We start from the raw sequence: 24,163 nt of genomic DNA, 5'->3' as shown, positions 1-24,163 counted from the left end.
ACCCTTCCTCTAGGGTTAGGCAGTTAACTCAAGCCTGGCCGATCAGAACACTGTACCTCCCTGGCAAAAATGATTGTCCAGGATGGGCACATGTCCTAATCAAAGTCTGTGAGATGCAAAGTTGTAACTTTTGAAAGGGAAGCGTTCACTGTTGTTCGTGCTGGATACAGTCAAGACACAGGGAAGCAAAGGTGAGAGACAGAACAAAGACAATTCTTGATAACATTGTCGACCAGCTGAATTCAGCTGTGGCAAAACCCAGAACTGGCTCCTGAACTTTTGACTACGTTGACAAGTAAATTCCTTCTCTAAGCCTATTGTGAGATATGTTTTCCTTCCTTCCTTCTTTTTCCCTTCCCCCTTTCCTTCCTTTTGCTGAAAGAACCCCATAAGAAGCGTCTGTATATTTATGCTGTCTTTTCTATATTGTTCTTTCTCTCTTCCTCCATTTTGCTGAAAAGTATTATAAAAAGTATCTGCATATATATGCATATCTTGGGGCTAAAGATGAATTAAATTTGGTGAAAAGGAAAGTTAAAATACTATTTATAATATGTAAACAAGCAAAATCCCCCTTTTAATATTACTGCATGCAGATCAGGGACAACAGCATTTGGTTTTAAAATATCTATGGCTCCCTGGCCAGGTAGCTCACTGGTTACAGCACCGTCCCTATATGTCAAGGTAGCAGGTTTGATCCCCTATCAGGGCATATACAAGGATCAACCAATGAATGTATAAATAAGTGGAACAACAAATGGATGTTTCTTTCTCTCTTCCCACTGCCCCCTTCCTCTCTCTCTAAAAAATCAATAAATTAAAAAACAAAAACCTCTGGTTGATATGTTTTCTTAATTCTCATCATGTATTGTGTTGGCAATATCATAGTTGCCAATGAAGTTGACACTGGGGCACTACATGCACTTTGTCTATTATAGGAATTTAGGAAGCATATTTAAAAGAGGCTATGTTACCATGTGCAGCTCACGAAAGTTCATGAATATGTAACCAATGGAATACACAACTAAAAGTAAGCAAATATTTTCTTAATGAAATTCTATGATCTCACAGGGAAATGACTATTTAACATCACGTACAAGCTTTTGTTCTTTAGCCCTTGATTTGTATTGAGTCATTGGGCACCTATATCAGCATTGCCTTTCTGTTTAAGTCTAGTTTTGGCCTATGTATAGAAACCTCATTTTCATATAATTTAATTTTTATGGTGATGGCTGCTTTATAAAATAAAGTTGATTGCCAGTGTGAAACTTTTCAAAAGGGTAAGCGAACACTGATTTCTTTATTTCAAAACTAATGACATTGAGTGCTTTTTGGTTCATTTTTCACTTAGCTTTAGAAAAAATCAATTGCAGAGTTTTAGAGTTGGAGAGGAATGTAGAGCTATTTCAGCCCCAAATCCTTATTTTTGGGTGAGGAAACACAGTTACCGAGATATAAAATGGAAATAGTGGAGAAAGCATTTAAGAATTTGTACTGCCTTTGGCAACCACAGAGTAGGAGGGAACTAAGCTGTTCTCTCTCTTTTTGTACTTTTACTTTCTCATTGCCTTTCTCAGGTCTACCTCCATGGGTACAAGATGAGGTTCATAGATAATTTTAGAATTACATATTTCTTTCTCTTTATTAGTATATATTTATTGATGTTGATTTTATTTGTTGACTATCCAACCTTCCAGAGTCATTACACAGCGACTATATAAAATGTCAATTTTTATTATTGCTCCATTAATAATGCTAATAAAAAGGATAATGTCATACATCTTTTTGGCAGTGGGGAAAGAGACAATGGAACCCTGGCAATACAGTTCAACAGCAGAGCAAGAAAATTTGGTTAGAATGTTCCCCGTGCCTCCTACAAAGTCCCATCTTTCTCTCAAGCTCTGTAACTCTCGGGAAGAACTGTGTAACGATGCTCAGTGAGGCTGTGTTGACCTGGTCCAGTGTTCACTCAGCCTGTCTGACTAGGCGCTACACAGGAGGCCACACAAAGGCCCATCATGCCTGAGAATTAGGCAGTTTTCCTCCATTTCTTAGTACGTACTGTGTATATAGGATCTTAATACAAATGTTCTGATGAACTAAAGAACATTAAAATGAGACAAGTCAGTATTTTACTAGTGTTAGAAACTTCCCAGAAAGTAAATTTGCCCACCACTATTAATAGTTCTCAGAACTTTCTGTGATGTAGCAACATTTGTGATTATGATTTCATACAAGAGAACCACTTTTGAATTTTTCAAAACTATTTAACACTTAAAATTACACACAATACAAAATACTTGTTTTACAAGTTGAAATCTTTACACTTACGGGTACAGTTACAGTAATGCAAGTAATATTAGTGTATTCACTTAGAGCAGAGTTATTTATCTTCATTGGGCTTAACACAAAGCCAAGAACGAACTATTTGCTTAAACTGCTTTCTACTCTTTGAATTAGAAAAGAAAAATTACTTCTACCTCCTTTATAATATTGTCAGAATGAGAAATAATGCCAACAATTAAGAAGCCTGGTATTTCTGTAAATGAGAGATCATATTCCAATAGCTTTTAAGTTGTAAATCGTAAAGTTTTGGCTACATATGTCTATCAAATTGTCATTATCTCAGCTTTCAGGAAAATTACGTCATCTTTGGTAATAGGCTGCCAACAAACAGAAACTATAGACTACACCATTTTTTCCAAAGAATCCTGTATTTTAATGAATAGCTGAATAAATAGACATCAATTATAAAATTCACATTAAGATAGAAGAAAATCCAAACATTTTGATTGCTTTATCTCTTAAATTTGATACCTACTACAAAACGAACTATTTATGTTAGGGTAAAAATAAGCTGAATCATGGGTGTGTAACTGGGAAGTGCTGGCAGATATATACAGTAACATGGAGGAGCCATAAAATAAAAGTGTTTATATGTACATACTTTTCCTTACATTTTTGCATGGAGAAACACTGCTCTATAAAATGGGAAAGCACACAGTAGACCGCATGCAACAAGGACCGATACAATGTGCACAGCAGAATAATCAAACAAGACACAAGAATTATGGGTTTAACAAAGAATTTCAGAACAATTAAAAAAAAAAGGAAGGATTGAAACCTGGAATGCTTTCTTATTGAGGTTTCAGAATATAAATTTGTCCAACAAGCTTCATGATAGTTTTTAAAAGTTTCCACTTGACCACCTATGGATTAAGTGTAGAGCTAAAAATAAACCAGCATATTATACAAAACTTTGTATATTAGCATACAAAAGGTAACAATTTACTTTTTGTATAAAATATAACCTTTTGATAGTATATTTATTTCACATAAGTATAAATATAACCCAAAGAATATGTTTTAAGTATTTCTACCAAAATATTCTTTACAAAAGTTTACAAAACAAGTAATTTATTCATATTTACAACCTAGCACAGAAAAGATTCTGGGCCACTGATGTTGGTATTGTGTAAAAAAGAGTGCTTGACATTTTAAAGATTAGGAGAGGGGTCTTCAGAACTGTCAAAATGTGTTTTTTTAGGAACAGATACCTAAAGATTCAGTTATTAAATGACTTCGGTTAAATTACATTTGATAATTGAATATGTGAGTATACACCTGTAACTAAAAAGCTGAAGTTAACCTGTGTTCCTCTGTAATGAGGAAAATGAGAGTGATATTTTGCATCCATCTCAAATCAGCACACAGCTTCCCCATGTTACAGCTGATCTGTATGTGGGCACTGAGGTTACATGATTCACCAACTCTTTCTTTGACAGTGCTGAACCCTGAGGGAGAAAACCTGGATACGAAGGGTCCCTCCGGCATGTGGCAATGATTCATCACTTCAGGGACAGAAGAATGAATAGACTGCTGCTGCTAACAGATCACACTCCATGCAGCTGTTTACCCACACAATATGTCCAAAGAGGACAGATTACTTTCTCTCTCAATTACGCTTTCCTTCATGGCCTATGAAGTAGACTTGTACCCATCCACACCCGCCATCCCTGGTCTGATCTTTTGCTTCTTGTCTTCAACTGAAACATGATATCTTCTAACCTCAGTTTTGACCTCCAAACTTTCTGTTCTTACCAATCAGTCTCTAGTCATCAAAATAATCAGGGAGGACCAGACCCAATTTCACTCAGCTTGGGAACTAACCAGCAGGGACCATTACAATACACAATACCCCATGTTATTTGTGGCCAAATACAGCTCCTTGATAGCAATGTCTGATGGGTGCTTTCTTTTTCAAATAGTGAAATCTGATCCAGACATATGTGCAGTAATATTTCAGTACGACTAGGACAAGTTGTGATTGCATCTAAGACTTGAAAATAGACTTGGAAATTGGTTGTGGAAGCCCAAATAGAGTTGGACAGCTCTGCATTCGTGTCTCATCACTAAATACAGCATCTTACTGAAGTAGAGGATAGGTAGGAAAACTGAAAAAGTGAGCGGTGAGTCTGGGGAAGATATTCAACAGTTCACTGGATGTCCTCTAGTTTCTCCAGCTTTTCTCTACGCCAGACAGTGTTTGGTTACTCCGAACAAACCTATAACATTTTAATCTAGGGAGTTTTGGGAAAACTAAATGAAAAGATAAAGTGGAAAGATGAAACCACACATATCTATTAGAGCAAATTAAGGAATTTGTTGCTTGTTAATTGGAACTAATACTTCTGCATGACATGGAGTTTAAACAAGCTAAAAGTTGTATTACTTTTCTTTCAGGGAGAAAAAGAGCTTGGGGAGCCTATTTTACACAGCTAATTATACATCAACATCACAGTTCTGTTGGGATAAATTGGATATGGTGTCCTGGAGTTTAGACAGGGAAAAGTGATCCCTATGTTTTACTTTCAGGTTTGAGATTTAAAACGAGCATTTTGGACCAAAATGTTCATCACCACAGTTACTTTTTGCTTTCCACTTTTAAGCTGTGGTATCTTCAGGTAGTCCCACTAAAAGTCAACAGTTAGCCTCTCCAGGGTCCTTGTAAAATACTGCCTTTTAGTGCTTGGAGTTGGTGAATTGCCTCCCTTTTCTCCTTTAGGAGTTGTTCCCCAAGATTTCATCAAGATTGATGTCTTTCATCCAGTCATCATTACCAGGCTCTGTCTTCAATAAAGAATCAATGAAATCAGCATCACTGTTTAGGGCAGGGCCCATGTTATCAGTCTGTTGGTTGAGAAAGTCAAAAGCTAAGTCATTCCCATGGTCAGTTCCTTGAAAAGCCCTCGAGCTTTGGTTAGGTGAAGGAAAACTGCCAGGTGTCAGAGATGGTGGCTGGCTTATGCCTGTCCTTGACTGACTCAACCCCGTTCCTGACGGGTTCAAGTTGGGTAAGATCTGTGTGCTTAGCTGATTGGGTCTGAGATTCAGACTTCTGAGTGGACCTATAGTTTGTCCATTCAATGTCTGGCCCAATTGGTTCATAGGTCTCATTTGCACTGCTGGTGTTATCTGATTAGGAGGAGCCACTGCCCTCTGGGAAAACTGTTGGCTACCTACCGCTTGTTGCAATGACTGGTTTGGAGTATAGGCTGCAGGTGTACCTGTGGGGAAGCGGACTCCTGCAGACTTCAGGGCTTCCTGCTGTTTGGTTGTTGCTTCTTGGGAGGCCCAGTTGGGTGCTGTTGTGTTGGATGTGATCATTACATTCGATGTTCTCTGTGCTGGCATGCTTGCCATAGTATGGGTTAAATTTGGTCTCAGTTGTGAATTGCCAACAGGTCCAGCTCCAAAAGTGGCCACATTATTATTATTACTTGGCCCTAAGTTAGGTGGCCTTGGCATTAGAGGGTTGTTCTGATTTGTTATCAATTGGTTTGGGTTCCTCTGTTGGGTCAATTGATTCATTCCTGAAGAGATGCTGTATGTGCCGGGTTGGTTGCAAGGCATGTTTCCATACATCCCTATGTTCTGAACTGCTGTGGATAATGATGGCATTCTCGTTCCATGGGATGTAGACATGAGGTTGGAATTTGGAGTTAAAATGCTGTGTGTTGAGACTGGGTTTGCCAAAGTCTGGTTAGAGTTTAAATTCACTGTTGATGAGCCACCTAAGAAAAAGAAGACAATTATATTAGTTCACAGCAGTAGGTTATCTCTTCTTCTTCTTCTTCTTTTTTTAGCACTTTGTAATAACTTATCAAGGACAAATGTATGGCCTTGAAAATCACCAGTTCTTCATCTGAATCATCCCTATTCAAGAAGGTGCCCCAAGTGGCTCCTGTTTCCAAAGGGTAAATTCCTGTCTCTTTATAAACATCTGGAATTCAATGTAACAGTGCTTCAGTGGCTATTTCCATATGGAAAGTTCTGCTCCAAGAGGTACAGTTACTACCGTGTTGTAATCCATACATCATGAGCCTCACTAAGCTCTATCTTTTCTTTAAGGTTCAGGCTAAGGTCCTTCATTAAATGTTCCCTGATAACCCAGCCTCCTCTCTCCAGCAGCATTTTCTCTCTAAAGTTTTCATTTAGCACTTAGCCTTTGTATTGGGAAATCCATGGAGCCTCAAAGGGCCTCCCAGCTATGTTGATGCCTGTCAATAGGTGATAGGATGTGGGACCTTCTAATAATAAGCTGCTGAATAGAGAGGCTCCACACATCAGATAGCAATTAATCAACACATTGAAATCTTCCTGGCTTGGGGAGATCAAAGTTATCATGGGAAACACCTTGAGTGGCAAAAGTGAGGTGTTGAAAGATTTTTTTAAAAGTACATGCTGGATGATAAGTTCCACAGGGAAAGAATTTTTGCCTGTTTTGTCCACTCTCATATTCTCCAAGTCTAGTGGATGGTGCAAAGTAGGTATTCAACTGATATCTAACGAATGAATGAATGAGTGAATGAGAGAGTGAAGCAAAGATGTAAGTTGGAGAAAGACACTCTTTTAGAGTACTCTCCCTCCAGAGAATCAGAGATACTGAGAAACAGAGAACTAGACACACATACAGATATTAGAATGGCAGCGTCTGAGGACAGCATAGCTGCAATTGCAACCCTAGGGTATCCCCTTCTGCTCGAGGATAGCTAGCATAGTACACAACGTGAGCGACTGCTGGTTTTGCTACGCGTTTAAAAATATGTCTCCAACTAAATGATGACATGCCCCTTGAAGGCAGGAGCAGAATTCTTTGTATCTCCAGACTTAGCATGGGGCCATGAACTGTGTACGGCAGAAAGTGTTTGACGAAGGGGGATCAGTGTCGGGTAGGAGATGCCTGAACAATAACTCCAAGTCCACGGACTGCTAATGAGGTTAAGCAGCATCATTTTGGTATCTGAAGGTTTCATGAGAATAGAGTTTACACTATGAAAATGCTATGGAAAATTTTTAAAGGTTGAGGAAATCACTCTCTCTGGGTGCTCTCCATTTTAATAATATGCCCGGAGAAGGTTTATGAGGACAGCAGTGTTTTTAAACAACCAGGGTACAGATAATTTTCATAAAGATCACAAAATATTATTCACAATTAATATTTAAAAACTCATACTATATGGTAGAAATTGCTCCAGGTGCTTTTCAGACATCACTTCTGATATTAACATTTGGGCAAAATGATTATTATTGTATTGAGATTAAGATAAACATGATAAAAAGAGTTGGTGTTCTGCTTGTTGCTTATTCCATTCCAGAAGACATGGAAGTACCACATTCTAGAGCAGTGATTCTTACCCCCTTGGGGGTCAGCAGTTGGATGCTGAGGACCTCTCCCTTAGGAAAGTGCCCGTATGCACTGTGGAAGAGACTTCTAGGTGCCTACCAAATACCCAGCTTCCCTGTGCTTCTTAGAAACAGAGCCTTGATTTTGTAGTGAGGTTCCAGCTGAAAAACCACATTTCCCAAACTTTCTTGTTGATGGTGGAGGGGAGGTAAAAGGGTGGGGGGACAAAGGGATCCATATGAATAAATTCTGGCTAAAGATAGAAGTTATTAGGTGAGAGCCCAGGAAACCTACTTTTAAAAGGGAATTTGGTTCATGTTCCCTGCAGCATTATATAAACAGCTGCGATGCAGAAGCAACCTATGTGTCCATTGATGGGCGAATGTATAAGGAAAATGTGGTATATCTACAGGGTTTGGCAAAAGTAGTTTTCAGTTGTTTAAATGGAAAATAATACAATAATTAATAAATAATACAAGAATAAACCCTGTTTTACATATTTTCAACTGTAAACCTACTTTTGCCCCACCCTGTATATATACAATGGAATACTACTTAGCCATAAATAAAGATGAAATATTGCCATTTGTCACAAGATGAATGGATGTAAGTGAAATAAGTTGATGGAAAAGGACAAAAACCATATGATTTTACTCATATGTAGAATATGACACCAAAAAGTAACATGTACAAAGAAAACAAAAACAAACTCGCAGATAAAGAAAACAGATCGGTGGTTACCAGAGGGAAAGAGAGTTGGGGGGGTGAGTGAACTGGGTCAATGGGGTCAACTACACAGTAACGGAAGGAAAGTCGACTTCGGTGGTGAGCACACGATAAAGTATACAGATATCAAATACTGTTGTACATCTAAAAGTTATGTAATGTTATTAACCAATGTTACTTTAAAAAGTTTTTTTTTTTTAAATAAAGGGAATCTGATTCATTTTGGAAGTCATATTTCTTTTTCCCTTCTTCCATCTTTCTGTCTGGAATATGGATGTGAAGGCTGTAGGTATGGTGGACACAGCAACCCTTAGAATAGAAGCTACATGCCAATGATGGTGGAGCAGAAAGATAAAATTTGCCTGGATCCCTGATAACATGGTAGAGCACCAAACTAGCCTTAGACTACTATCCTTTGGGATTCTTTTATGTGAAAGGAAAAGAAAAGTCCTAACACCCACCTTGAATTTTGTATACCGTTTCAAAGGTAGCTTCCCATGAAATCCCTGATAGGCCATGTATTAGGAACCATGTTCCAAATAAACCCCATCTTCTCTTTCAACCTCCTTGAGGGCAGAAACATCTAGAGAACCCTGTTTTTGCCCCAAGGCAAAGTAATCTTAGGGAGCGGAATACATATATCCCATTCTAATTTTAGTGGAGAGAGGCAATCTAGTACATTTGAAAAAATTGACACAGATCAGAATATATTTATAACAGGACCAGAAAAATTAACAAACAGGAGTGTTCACAGCCCCTCTGTCTCTAGACGATTGTCTTAATGGCTTCCTGAACGGATGAAGGTAACATGTAAAGCAGAGGGAACTTGGGAAATTCCAGGACAAGCTTAATTTACATGAGAAAGTGCAGTGAGTTCTGGGCAGCAGGGACTTGAATAGTTGGTGAATAGGAGAAGGCTCTGTTTGGGAGAGGTCTTTTGGAGTTCGGAGAGTGAGAGATTGTAGGGGTGGTGCTTTGTTATATGGAGAGCTCTATTAAGAAGTTTTGCTTTGTATTTGAAATGCCATCACCTTTGGTATTTTTTGGGAGATTTCATAAAGACTTAAATAGCTTTTTTCTTTTATTATTATTTTTAGAGGGAACAAGGAAGAGAGAGATATCCATGTGAGAAATATTGATTGGTTGCCTCCCATTTGTACCCTGACTAAGGACCGAATCTGCAACCTAGGTATGTGCCTGACCAGGGACTGAACCCGCAACCTTTAGTTGCATGGGACAACGCTCCAACAGACTGAGCCACATCAGCCAGGGCTTAACTCACACTGTAGTAATTTCTTGGTGGAAGGACTGTCTGTGTTAGAGACATGAGTCCAAAGATGGAGACAAGTTTGGGCTTTGAGCAAAGCCCAAGAGTGACTCAGATGTCACTCAGAGAGAAATGTCTACTTACCCTACATGTGGCAAGACATGTCATTAGGAGGAGAATGGTTGAACCTAACAGTTAGAAAATATTGAAGATTTTTTGAACTCTCAGAGGTAGTATGGAGAGCAGTGAAATATGTGAATGTGGGACAAGATTAAACGAGTAATGATAAGAAAACGAAAAATAATCAAGTTTGGTCTTGATCTGTAAGTTATATGGGAGGTAGTGAAGGACCCTAAGAAAGATGTTACAATTAAAAATGAGATGGGGAAAGAGGGAATATCAAAAACTGAACAGTTCTCCTCTTTCCACAGTTATAATTTCTATTAATTTTTGAGAACACTTACCAGAATACTGAGCAGTTGGTTGCATGTTCCCCACATTTCTTCTTTGGTCTTTGTAATCTGGGGGTGGCCTTGTCAAATGTCTGTTTATCTGATCTTGTGGAGCAATTTTCTCCTGGAAAACACAAATGAAAACATATTGAATTACACTGTTACCTTCTCACTTGTAAAAATTTGTAGACTGTTATTCAAAAAAAGAATGTAAGAACAATCTTACAGCCATACTTGTGATTCATGGATCTTATTTAGTAGTCTCTCCTTTCCGTTTCAATAATCTTTCTGCATGGAAGTGTAATTTCTCTTTTCCTTAATGTTCAACATGTGTTTTGGGTCTAGTAATTACTCTAATATTCTTTATTTTGCAATTAAGTTTCAATGAGAACTAAATTTGTATGATTTTTGAGTGGATAGTTCTAGTTTTTTTTAAATCTTCACCCAAGGATATGTTTATTGATTTTAGAGAGAGAGGAAGGGAGGGAGGGAGAGAAGAAGGGGGAAAGAGAGACAGGGAGAGAGAGAGAGAGAGAGAGAGAGATACAGAGAGAAAGAGAGACAGAGAGAGATCATTGATCCGTTGCATCCTGAATGGGCCCTGACTGGGGATCAAGCCCTCCCCCTAGGTGTGTTCCTTGACTGGAGATCAAACCTGGAACCTTTTGGTGCACAGGATGGTGCTCCAACTAAACCACTTGGCTAGGGCTCTGGTTTTATTTTATAGCGCACCTGATGTGCTTTGGCACCTATAGAGGGTGTGGCAAAAGTAAGTTTACAGTTCTTTATATGGAAATGTACTATAATTAATAAATAATAATACAAGAATAAATTATGTTTCACATACTCACTATCAACCTACTTTTGCCCCACCATGTATACAGGTCTGGTCCAACATAGAAAGCATAGGAGTAGAATTTCCAGATAAAATACAAGACACTGGGGCATTCTGTATTTTTATTTGTTAAATCTGGTAACTATTTATTTATTTACTTATTTATTTTTATTCAGTTACAATTGTCTGCATTTTCTCCCGAAATCTGGCAACTCTTAAGAGGAGGATATGTCAGGAGATAGCCTATCAGGTACTGGTAGGGGCGCTATATGCATTTTACTTCCTTTTTCCTCTCATAAACAATAGTTGAAGGTAGGAATGGTTATTCCCACTTCATAGATCAGGAAATAGATGCTTCCTTAGGCTCAGTAACTTGCCTAAGATCACGTCGCAGCAGAACAGAAACCAAATCCTGAGTCAAAGACTCAGGCTCTTTCCTGCCTACCATAGAAGGGCCCCTTGCTGCTCTGTTTCTCTGTGCTCCCTTCTCAAAGCACAGACATTTCCCAGGCTCCCGTCTTCTCTCCTTTCTGGAATCACCCGCCTTTAGATCTTTAGAGCAGGTTTCTTTGGGAGCTAAGAGAGGACATAGGGGACTTTCTTTCACATTGCAATGAGGGAGAACGCACAACATGAGGACCATGGGTGCCTCTGTAGGAGCGTGTTAGAAAGAAACTGTTACGCGGTTTAGGCATTGATTGGGTGATTTAGGGAGGGTCTGAGGAAGTGAGGGTTTGTTCTGGATTGTGAGCTGTCAGAAAGCGAGGTTGATTCAATGGTTGAGGAATGATGCAGCTGTCACTCATTTAGGTAAAGAGGGGGATTTTGGTGTTTTGTGGGTTGCACAGTGGCCTTGTTTATATCTGTTTTTAGACAGGATTTTGAAGTGGCCTTAACTTTGTCTCATTTTATCATGGTCTCAGAGTAACCCTGTCTGCGGTTAGTGTTATGTAACATGTCCAACAGAGGACACAATGGCTTGGCTCTGAGTGTCCTACCGGTTCTGGGCATCAGGGGCTGCTTTTTTTCTTTTTCAGCACAGATCAGGAATTTTAAGAAATTGCTTCACTGCACCCTGAAGCAACCTCCATTTTCAAAGATAAAAATAATTGGCACAGGTAGACGGAGGAGACTGTAACTACAGAAGAGTCAGTAAGTAGAAAAGAAATCCCTGGGACAGATAATCGGGTAAGTCGGAGGGAAGCCCAATGTGGCCTGCCTGCCTGCCTTAGAACCACTGAAACCACCTATTTCTCAGTTTCCCGTCAGATTCCAAACTTTCTAAGTGGAATAAATTCACCATCCAGGGGAAAAAAAACAGCCTTAAAACAACAATAAACCAAATTCAAATTCTTGTTTCTAAGAAAAAAATAACTTGAAAGACTCACAGGGTTTTTTGGGCATCGAGTAATTCATATAAAACGCAATTTTGATGAGCTAAGTGTAAATGAATCGGAAACATATGGATTACATTTCTTTTAAATATGGGTTTACAAATTAAGGGAAAAAGTGGTTGTCGAAACACTTTGGTTTTACCCAAACCCTAAATGTTTAAAAAACAGCTTGAGATGTTCTATGAACCCAAATGTGGCAATGTTCAACCATTCTTGTTGTAAACTATTGTGTAAGCTGACAGTTTTGATTTTTATGCCAAGCATGAGACTTTCTGAAATCTTCTCTTTTTCAAAAGCATCTATTATTTTTTCTTATGTAATTAGGTGTTTCTGCTGTTTATATTGAAGAAAATAGGATTCATGTGTGCTGAGTGTGTGTCAGACAGAGGGAGAGAAAGTGGGGGAGGGAGAGAAATCAGGCTTTTGGTTCCCCATTAAAGACTAGATTTTAAATCTGGACTTATTTTATATATATTTAATTTAATTACTGACTTTCATTCCCCTGAGTGCTAAATCTGGTTACTCAAAGTGTTGACACACACATCTCTGGAAACCGGAGTTTCTTGAACTGCTTGTTCACAAATGGGTTGGATTCAATGGTCTTGCATATGGGCTATCCCAGAACAGCCAATTTGTCATTTTGTGATGAAAAGTAGGAAAGACCAGATTCCAACACTGAATGGAGACGGCTCCATTTGCAAGAGAATAACATTCCCATTCTACATAAGTGTAAACTCCCAGGCATCCCTGAGATCACTTCTGTGTAACATGAAATTTAACTTATCAACTAATGTCTCATGATAACCCAGTGTCTTGGACCTAAAAACCTAATACAGAGATAATCTTCTGGTGCATATATCTATCTGTCCTGCTTCAGTTTTGCCACCACAAAATGTAAAATGTGGATAATTCTAGGACCTCCCTCATACTCCTATTGTAAGGATTAATCTTTTAATTCTGAAAAAGCTCAGCATGGTACCTGGCACATAGTAGGTGCACACAAAATGTGTTGATAATTATGATCTCTATTGTAATAAGTTCCACTCATTGTCCCCCTTGTGCTTCATTGGTGGGAGAGTAACAGACAGGACAGTAAGGATAACACACTTTCAGGAGAAAATGTCTCAATTTAGGCGCCTCTCTGGTCTGGCCAACTGACTGCAAATGACTACAAAGCATATGCTAATGTAAAGTGGTATCAAAGACTGTTTCTTCCTGGATATGCTAAAAAGTACAGGCAGCCTCAATGGCATCCAAACAAGCGAAATGTGAATGGTTTATAAAAACCACAAAAGCAGTGGCCTGGGTCTCATTCATCTCTCACAGCTTAGGCCCCTGCCCTTTGCACCTGTCCCAGTGGCGACTCAGCTGGGCTCAGCGGGAGTGAGGCCAGAGCCAGGACGGGACCCTCACGGAGTGCTTCCTGGCCTTTTCCTCAGAGCTGCAACTTCAGAAACTGAATCTCTGAAGGTTATAATTCAACAGGTTAGTAGTACTGATTGGAGTAATGAGGGTGTAACCGAGAAGTTAATCTTAGATGGTGCATTTTTCTCTTCTACTGTCCTTGTTTCTAAGCTATGTAGTTTATAAGGTTAAAAAAAAAAAGTGGGAGTGGGTGAGTGAGTGAGTGAACTGGGTTTTTCAAAACTATGATTTACAGAAGGAACCAGACGTGTCACTTTATGTCAGTGGCTCCCCTACCAGGAGTGTCCAACCTTTCGGCATCTCTGGACCACGCTAGGAGAAGAGTTGTCTTGGAACACACGTTAAATACGCAAACACTAATGAAAACTGATGAGCAAAAAAGTGTTTTAAGTAAGTTTACGATTTTATGTTGGGCCGCATTCAGAGCCAACCTGAGCCGCACACGGCCCCCAGGTCGTGGGCTGGACGCCCCTGCGCCTTACAACGTAGGGCGATAGTCAAGGTCACCTGTAAGTTTATTTCTCACTGTTCTTTATTCAAATTCAAATAAATTTATTTTTATGTCTTCTTGTATGCTTTGGATTCCAAACTTATTCCATTCGTCATTCCTAGCAATATCAATAATTATTATATCATTATGTATACTTTCCATCATGTATTAAACATTTAACGATACAACCTCAGCCTGATGAACAAATACGTACATAGGCTGTGCTCTTTGGTCTCCGGCCCACCCTCCACCTGAATGATGGACCTCATGTACTCTATCCATCAGAATCCTACAGTCCTTCAAAGTCAAGTTTTACCTCTTGTGGGAGACTATCCCCAAACTCTCCAGGCTGGATTTTATATTTTATTCCATTACATTTTTCCTTACTGTGTTTATACCTTTATTATAACGCAAATCTAAATCTAGTACTTCTTTGTTTAAAATCCTTAACATCCTCTCCAGCGCTTTTGTAAATTCTGATGTCTTAAGCTCTGTTCTCTGGTTTTCCCTACCCTTGTGCACATTCTATGCCTCAGCTACCTAATATGCAGTATATTGTCTCCGAGTCTTTGAGTATGCTGGTTCTTCTGGCTCTAAAACTCGGCTCTTCACCCGCATCTCCCTGCTTCAGCTTCAGATCTGTAGTGGATATAACTTCCTCTCTGGAACCATTTCTAGCAGTGCCCACACCATAGCATTTAAGCACATGCATCACAGTGGCCTATTTATTTGATATCCCCAGTGAGCTCCAAGCACCTTATGGACAGAGAAAGGGTCTGTCTTGTTTATGGCTATATCTTACTGTAAATTACTAAATATTTCCTGAACGGATTATGGAGCTCATCACCCCTTGGTTTTTTGACTCTTACTACAAAGCTCCTTGAGTGTATACTTTTTAAATTTTGTTTTCCTTTGTTCCTTGTCTCTGTCAACCTGGAGAAGGTTAACTTTGTCCCTTTCTTCTTTCACCTAACCAAATAGCTTGAAGGGAGAGAATGAAAACTGGAGATAGGGCCTTGGTCTTAGGAGGCAGGAGAGTTTGGATCAGTTGTTGAGTGTATGAGTGAGTCTGAGAATACAGAAGGGATGAACAGATAAATATTGAAGCAGGGTTAATGTTTGGATACTGTGTGGGAAATAATGGCCTTGCCTTTCTTCAAGGCCACTTCACTATGATGAAGTGGGAAATACGTTGTCAATTTTCTTTAAAAACTCCTCCCATTCTGAGATGCTTTATTTTGAAAGTGATATCTTAATGTATGAAACTCCATGCTGGCTTTTAAAATTCTCTTGTCTCCAAAATCAGTTTGGATTTGAGGTGATTAGAGTTCACTATTTCTGCCCCTCAGGGCTGCGAACAAGACTGGTTTCTTTTGCTTAATCAAATGCCCCTGTTGGTGGTTCTAAGCATTCCTGGGCTGGGCAGGGCTGGTGAGCTGAGGTGCCTGCCATGCATTCCAACTGTCCAGCAGTTGGTAAATCAAGTTTTTTTCTTTTTTTTCCTGAAGCACTCAGTACGTATAGAATTAACTTCTCTTATAGCCAGAACACCCATGTTGCTATCACGTAAATAGGCACAGGGAAAAGGGCAGTAAGTGGAAATGGAAAATAATGAACTCTCTCTGTTGGACCAACAGGTTTGCGCAGTAGACATTAGGAGAAAGTTTTACCGCATCCACCAGCATCTGCTGCTGCAGGAGAAGTTGCTGTTTCTGCTCCATGATCTGCCTCTGTAGAGTCTGCTTCTTTCCCATCAATTGCTGATTCAACAGTGATTGCTGGGAGTTCATGTAACCACTTCCAGTGTTTGGATTTGAACAGGAGTTGGGGCTTGGACTGGGGCCTGTGTTCTGGCCTACCACAGAGTGTTGATCCTAAAGAAGAGAAAGGAGGGAAAAAGCTACTGTGAATTAAAAGAAGAAAAATGTATCACAAAGATCATAGGCTTAGATTCTGAACATTTTTCATCTTGTTAAGATCAAACATGGTTAATGGGTTGGAGATCAGAGAATTGCTTTTTAAGTGTAGAAGAAATAATTGCATATCACAGCAACCGAAGCAGCTGGGTTAAATACATTAGGGAACTGGAAAAGCTCCCATTTGACTCTGATAGTGGAACCTCCACATTCTGGAAGGCATTTATGGAACCTCAAAGAAAACTACCATAAAAACATATGGCAAATCTCTCAATTGCTTAGCACCAAACACATCATAAAGTGACAAGTTCTTCTTTTTCCCTAAAGTTAGCACATATCAATGCTGATCCTGCAATGAAAGTAAGGTTTTAATTAATGTATTTAAAAGTTGAATAACTGGCCATGGCCAGGTAGCTTGGTTGGTTAGAGCATCATCCCCACACACCAAGGTTGCGGGTTTGATCCCCTGGGCAGGGCATGTACAAGAACCAACCAATGAATGCACGAGGAAGTGGAACAACACACGGACGTCTCCTTTTCTGTCTTTCTTTCTCTGTCTCTGTCTCTGTCTCTCCAAAATCAAGAAATCCCAGTTGAATAACTATTTTGAACAGAAGAGGGCCAGCTTTCTCTGGTAAGGCAGGAAGGCTTGTGATTTCTGTTTTACGAACACTCATAAACTCGAAAGGGACTTCATTATTCAGAGACTTGTTAATTTTGTTCCTTGGTCAGCAAGTCAGATATCTCAGTGCTTAATCAATAAAAGAGCACCCAACCAACTGGTAATGAGAAAGTATTGATTAAAAACTCACATGGTATATTGAATAATGTTGGGTATTAGGGAATTGCCATTCTAATTGGAGGTTTCTACCAATCTTTAGGCATTGACAGGTCAGGACCCTGCAGTGTAGAAAGCTAAACCCAGCTCAGTATTTTCATTATTCCCAATGATGTGTTTAGAATTGAGCTGTACGCTGTTGGGATTACAAGGAAACTAGAAAATATTGCCCTCACCTTGGAGAATTTATCATCTAATTAAGGAAGAAATTACACAGTTACATGTAAAAGTATAAGCACATATAGAATCAAGTTTTAGATTATATATTGCAAGTACTAAGCCAAAGATCCTCACATTCTAATGATATTCATTTGGGAAGCAGATGTCCTGGCCTTGCTCTAGAAACTCTGAGGCTGTAGATCAGGTACCTGCTCAGGGGATTCTAATGCTCATTGGCCCAGAGACTGTTCTTTGAGAAACACTGGATATACGACAGCAATAAAATCCAGCTGTCATTCCCCAACTGGACTGTGTGGGGTTACAGTGATGAAAAGGGTAAAGGAACTCTCATTACAAGTAGTAGTAGTAGTAGTAGTAGTAGTAGTAGTAGTAGTGGCAGCAGCAGCAGCAATAGTAGTATGTATGTACTGCATTTGTAGAAAGTCCCTTTCATCTTCTCTTTCTTTAGTTTTCTGCTGAGTTAAAAAAGCCTGGGGATGTAGGAAGCATGGCCTTGCTGTAGTAATCCCTGGGGCTAAAGCAAAGGGATACAAAATAATCTTAAAGACATCTTTGTACTGAGGCTTATTCCTGGCCAGTCACTGCTCAGGCTTTACTCAATTTCTCTCATTTCCTCCTCCAACAAAACAAGGAGCAAAAGCTGTTTTATCATCCCAATTTTGTAGCTCAGAGAGATCTAGTCTCAATCACTATACTCTATCCATTTTGCAGTTGGGATGAGAAGCCTTGAGGAGAAATATTTTCATACTTTAAACCTGTGCCAATCCATCTGTCCATGAAGCAAATGTTTATTGAGCACTCCCCTCAGGAGTGAGCCCCTCCATTAGGCACATTGAATGGAGTGTGCTGGGGAGAAGGTAAGGGGGTGGGTACTGAGGGGGCGGGGTTGGTCCTCCTCACCAGTTAGTTAAAACTAATTAAAGCCAGCTCTGAGCAGCTTAAAGGAACCACACTCTAACACACCGGCACACAAAGTCCAGTCAGTCCTGTCAACTTTAAATCCACCATGGCTTTTGGGAAAGATGCCATCCCACCTGTCCTGCGGGCCTCTAGGAGTGTGGGCCGGGAGACAAGTGTGAGTGCCATCCACAGAGTGGCAGTCGACAAAGATCTGTGAGCTGAGGGATCTCGGAGAGCAAGCGGAGGAGGAAATACATGAAAGGTTGAGTGTTGAGTCTTGGGTCCACCCATGCTGATGAGGAAAGCGAGCCAGCGACAGGGCGAAAGAGGTGGGGTCAGAGAAGTGTAAAGATAACAAGACTGATGTTAGAGAAATCAATGTTCTCTAACATCAGAGAGAGAGTATATTGGAGGCAGTTGGCACTCCACTCTCCACTTCAACCTGATTAGAAACAGTCTGCTCTTTTCTATGATATAATTTGGAGTTTAGTGCAAAACTGTGTGAAAAAAAGGATTTTGTATTTTAAAGATACGGTTGACAAATGTATGTAGAAAATTAAATTCACTTTTCTTTCAGCCATCTTTGCATGGCCAGGCGGTGGACAAGACTATGAGCTCTAGAGATGGGCCTGCCGCGATTCCTATCTCAGTTGTGGCTCTCACCAGCTGTGTGATCTGAGAGAAGGTGACTCACCTTCATAAACCTCAGTTTCCTTATCTTTCCTTAACATGGGAACAACAGTGCTGACTTCACAGGGCCCCTGCGAGAATTAGGGGAGATAATACAATGCCCCAAATATTCAGCACATAGTAAGTAAGCATTTAATAAACAATAGCTACACATAATTGTTAAAGTTATTTTGACGCACAGGAGAAACAGTCTGTTTTTCGTGAAGCAAGGGAGACAGGCCTTGCCCGTTGGGGAAAGCTGTGTGTGTCAGCTCTACTAGAACCTAGAGGTTTTGTGAGCTCCCTGCAGAGTTACCTCCAGCCTCCTACCTGGAGATGTCAGCAGCTGAGTTGAACGGCACTCTCCGAGGGCTGTCTTTTGGTGAGTGCTTCTTTTATTTGGGTTAAGGACTCAGCTCAGTGCCCTGTTACTTTGTTCTTTGCTGTGCATTTTTTTAAAATTTCTTCACATCTAATTATTGTTTAACAGAGCAACCCATATACATTTACTAAGTGTTATACATTAATGTGCTCATTTGTAAAATGGAGGTAATTCCATTAATGACTAAAATTAGGTCAGATGAAATTCAGAACAGTTCCAGGAACTCAGTAGTGCTTGATATATTTTAGCAATTAATATTTTTCTTATTGACTTATTTCTGTATTATTTTACATATGACAGAAATGGTTTAGAAACAATTACCTCTATGAAGGAACTTACGTTGCAAGTGAACTTGGATTGCAGGTGCGCTGTGTTTGGCTCCCATCATGTTGTAAACACAGGTTGGCCCCTGCGCTTTCAGTTGGCCACAGTCCCCACTATTCCCTATTTTCTTATATCCACCTCTTTTCCCATCTCTACTACTTGCTTGACCCATGCAGGCATTTGAAGTTATGATCTCTGGCTTTTAGTTTACTGGGGATTCTACGAAACACACATCACTTCCCCACATCCACACTCACTCAAAGTTACTATGGTAAAAAGCAATGCACTAAGATTTCTATTAGGTGGTATGATACCTACCAATGCCTTAGAATTAAAATCCAGATTTCACGATGCCTAATTTAGTTACCCATGCATCCATTCACCCACTAATGAAGTTGATAAATTTTACTGAATATCTACTACGTGCTAGGCAGTTTCTATTTTTTGAAGATTAAAAATGTATGTAGAAAGGGGAAAAATGAAGAAAAAGAAAAGAGTGCTTAATGTTGGTAGCATGGGTGAACGTCATCAAAATAATTTACAGTGGAACCTGGAAAACCACACGCCTCTAAGATTTATAGCTCTGTGTGCCAAGAAAATGGAACCGTGTCTTTCCCTCTCTAATCAAACAGATGGACTGTGCTAATTCTAGTTTCATTCCTTTGCAACACCAAAAGATATAAAAATAAGAGATAAGCTCTCTTTTGGAATTGTGTAGAAAACTTTTAAACCTTGCAGCTTCTAGCTCCTGGGCCTCACCATGCGCTCTACCACACACATTCACAATTGAAGTAACATTCGGCTGGTGCCACTTTTTTTGCCCTTACGTTAGCTATGAAACACAAAACACCTCCTTACACAGACTTGCTGTCACTGCCAAGCTGTTGGGCAAACGTGAGCACGTGAAACAGCTTGAAAGAAGACAGGCTCTGATGTGTTGGCTTTGGTTTCTACGTTCAGACTCACCCTTTGCCTCACACTCAGCCCGTGTAGAACTTGACTTAGGAGAATTCATCTGCTTCCCTCTCAACACTCATTTTTTCCTCAAGAGCATGTGAAGGCCATGGTAAAAGTGGCACACTGTTAGCCCATTCACGAAAGTGTGTGTGTGAGATTGTGAATGAACTAGGTAGTTCCACTGATGGAGTGTTTTGTGTGACGGAAAACCTAGTTTTGTAGAGAAACTAGAAGTAAAGATTGATTTGGCAGCAAACAATAGCCACACACTTGTTCAAACCCTGAACTTACATGATCTTTCATTTTTTCTGCTTCTACCAATAAAATTATAGTATTTGATGCTAATCTATGCAGTAGGCTTCTGGTCCTATCCTCCTGGAATTTAATATAACTTTACATTTAATATGAACTTATACATGATTTCCCACATCTATGTGAGTGTGTGTGTGTGTATTTAAGATTTGAAAGTCCTGTTATAGCATTAGATAAGCCACTGAGTTAGAGTAGTATGCCAGTGTTTAAATATGGTTAAAGCTTCTTGATCCTTGATTTAATCCAGCACAGGGACTGCTAGAAGAATGAGAACATGTCTGTATTTTTAAAAATAAACTTCTGCCAATAATTAAGCTATGTCTTTAGAATTTTCTTCACTCTACTCTTATTCATTCATTCAACAAATATTTACTGAGCATCTACCATGCAGCGTGCATTCTTCTGGGCCTTGGGGATCAAAGTCCACGCAGCCGCCTGGACAATTCTCCAGCTTGTCTATACTTTCAAGTTTTCCAACTGGACTACTGGTGGGAAATTTATCTTCTAGAATGGTCTCAAGGATTCCAGGAGACCAGTTGGTAAATCGGGTATGTGATGACCAACGCTTTTAGCTGGAGGCAATCAAGGCGCGTTCACAAGTAAGTAGCAGTGTGTGAGGTTAAGTTACATTTACAGGAAGCTGGATGTACATTGTAATGTATGGAAAATGTGGCCAGAGAATGTTTTTCTAAATTTGTTACGTTGGTGACTTAATATGTTGCCCATGGATCACCACAATGAGACTGCAAACTACGTCTATCAAACTTGACAGAAAAGGGAACACTTGAACTCTTTTAATTAAAAAAAAAAATTTACCCTCACCCAAGGACATTTTCTTCATTGCTTTTAGAGAGGAAAGGAGAGAGAGAAACATCAATATGAGAGAGAAATACCAACTCGCTGCCAAGTGCATGCGCCCTGACTGGGGATCATACCTGCCCAGATCAGGGATCAGGCTTGTAACCTAGGTAAATGCCCTGACTGGGAATCGAACCTGCAATGCTTTGATTACGGGATGATGCTCCACCCACCTGAGCCACACCAACCAGGGCCACTTGAGCTCTTTTAAACGGTTACCTCTCTTCCTTAGAGGACAGTTTACCTGTCCTCCCTGTTATACCTATATTTCTCTTACAGCCGGTATGAAGTCCTTTTGAAAAAAAAGGTTTAAATTTAAAAATTAGAAATAAATCCCCTCTACTCCAGTCCTAACAGCTAATTCACCAATATTCTCTTATGTAAAATTTTAGCAATAAATATTTAAAGAAATTGCATATATGAAGAAAATTTTATAAATCTCAATAAACACATACCAGAGTATATGCTCAGCCCCTAGGGTCTTACTTCAATAAAATTATGGTTTCTGAAAATTATGGTCAATATGTGAAAGATCTTTCGAAAAATTGTTAACTAGTAAAAATGCAGGGATAACCTCTTCCTTTCACTTTAGTGGAGTGCAAGTGTTTGTCAAGCAGGAATGGTTTCAGCCAAACACAGAATGGGGCCCAGTTAGATATGTCACGAAGCAGCAAACAAGAATGTTCCTGGTGTCACTGAAGTGTGTGGAACTATTAAGACTCATTGAATTCAGTCAGTTTTACTGTTCAAGCAGTTTTGGGGCTGATCAGCTACAGCAAGTTTCACAAAGCAAACAAAGTTATCAGGCAGGTATTGTTCTCTTAATATTAAAAAAAAAAAACCTCTAAAATGTTTGTCCTGTTCTAGGCATCTGGGTAAAATAGCTCTCTGTTTCTCTTAACTTATTTTAGAAGGGGGGTATACAATGATTTCCCCCCCCAGAAATGAAGTAACTTGGATTCACAAGAGCATCCTGGCCTGGGATGACTGCCCTTTCTTTTTCTTGGCTTCCAGCGTGAGGCATCTGCAATTTGCAAAGCAAATTCAAGATAAAGGACCCAGCTGGGCATGTTTGTACAGTAGATCTCACAAACTGGTTTGCTATTCAATTAATCTTCCCCCACCCTTCTCTCTTTCCCTCTTCTTTCCCTGTCTCAGCGAACTCACTGCTCAACTGTTCCTCCAGGCTATTCATCTTCTGAACTGTCTACTTATTAAGCCATTTATTTATCTCTATGCCTGAGAAACAAGTTGCCTTAACTGTTTCAGATTCCCTACAAGCTGGCAGGCCCACTTAAGTTATTTATTTGGGGCATGGAGAGTGAGGTGGCCGTGGGCGGCTAAAGTAATGAAACAGTTCTTATTTGACACAACAACAATGACAATAAAATAGTTATCAGGAAATAATCCAGGATACAAGTTTTAAACAGAAAGACTGAAGATGTAAAACACTGCTTATCTCCAGGTTGCCAGTCTTTTCTTTCAAGGGTCAGTAAACTGTGGTATGACCAGTCAAACCCAGCTTGGCACCTTTTTTAGTAAATAAAATTTTATTGGAACATAGCCATACACATTGATTTATGTATTGTCTGTGGGTACGCTACAACAGCGGAGCTGAAGAGCTGTGACAAAAACGTAATGGCCCACAAAGACTAAAATATTTACTATCCAGCCCTTTATGGAAAAAGTTTGCTGACTCTCGCTGTCTTCTGCTGTGCTAGCCAAGTAATGCTACTTTGCGCTAAATTGATAAAAATGCCTTAGAGAAAGAACCCGGCAGTCCTTGGAAGGAACTGGCAAGTTGGGGATGAGAAACGCCTATCGTGAGATCTGTGGACAACAACCCACCACTCCAGCCACCATCACAAACTTCGAGAAGTAACGAGCGAGAACTCACAGATCTTCCACCCCACTTCATTTTGCAGATGAAGGCACTGCCCAGAAAGGTTAAGAGATTGAGTAAGGTTACAAACCTACCTAAAAGATGAAGAACACATTTCCAAACATCTTAGGAAAACATATGAAGGAGAAGTGAATGGAATGGAAATCTATTTGCTTGAGAGAACTACAGCTTGTCTGACAGAACTGACTTGTCGGGGGTGAGGGTTGGGGGAGGGAAGATGTTCCAAGACGGAGTGTGCAAACACAGGCACAGGTATTGGGATTAGTATTTTTCTTTGTCTTTGCAATTACAAGCAGGAGCTGCCTTTTCCTCGTATTTAATGGGGCATTCTTCTTTGCTTGCTTAGAACCTTCTCCTCCACCCTGCAGGGAAATCCTCATTATATGTTTAAATCTGGTTCAAATGATTAGAATAAATTTTGTGGTCACCATAGAGTTCATCCTTCAGATATTACCTAATTTTCAAGTCACCAAGACACTGCATCTATTCTTAGCCTCTGGGGTGGACACTTATTATGGGTTGGCACAGAAGAACAGTTCCATGGGTGAGGAAGCAGCGTTAGGTGGAGAGCGGCCAGGAACAAAATGTCAGTGGGTCAGGGTGGAGTGGGAAGAGTTTGGTAACTTGGGGGAAGGAATGAGAAATCTT

At 39.8% G+C, this 24,163-nt stretch overlaps 1 protein-coding gene and 1 long non-coding RNA gene across 2 annotated transcripts in view; one reads left to right on the top strand and one right to left on the bottom strand.

Moving 5' to 3' along the window:
- Nucleotides 1-1,199: 1,199 nt before the first annotated feature.
- Nucleotides 1,200-24,163, bottom strand: part of MAML2 (mastermind like transcriptional coactivator 2) — a 346,248-nt gene continuing 323,284 nt past the window's right edge. The window contains exons 3-5 of the mRNA XM_024574631.4: nt 15,947-16,150; nt 10,145-10,256; nt 1,200-6,074 (exon numbers count right to left, since the gene is read on the bottom strand). Coding sequence (XP_024430399.2) covers nt 5,062-6,074; nt 10,145-10,256; nt 15,947-16,150 — 1,329 coding nt within the window. The 3' untranslated portion in view covers nt 1,200-5,061. The remainder of the gene's footprint in view (nt 6,075-10,144; nt 10,257-15,946; nt 16,151-24,163) is intronic.
- LOC123478104 (uncharacterized) lies at nt 9,506-16,026 on the top strand. The gene is made up of 4 exons (XR_006653238.2): nt 9,506-9,602; nt 12,005-12,155; nt 13,688-13,846; nt 15,914-16,026. It is a non-coding gene; the product is annotated as an uncharacterized lncRNA (long non-coding RNA).

The sequence above is a fragment of the Desmodus rotundus genome, chromosome 5 (assembly GCF_022682495.2).
Source record: "Desmodus rotundus isolate HL8 chromosome 5, HLdesRot8A.1, whole genome shotgun sequence".
In the NCBI taxonomy this organism is placed as follows: Eukaryota; Metazoa; Chordata; class Mammalia; order Chiroptera; family Phyllostomidae; genus Desmodus; species Desmodus rotundus.
Note: the sequence above shows the minus strand (reverse complement) of the source record. Positions and strands in the feature narration are given on the sequence as shown.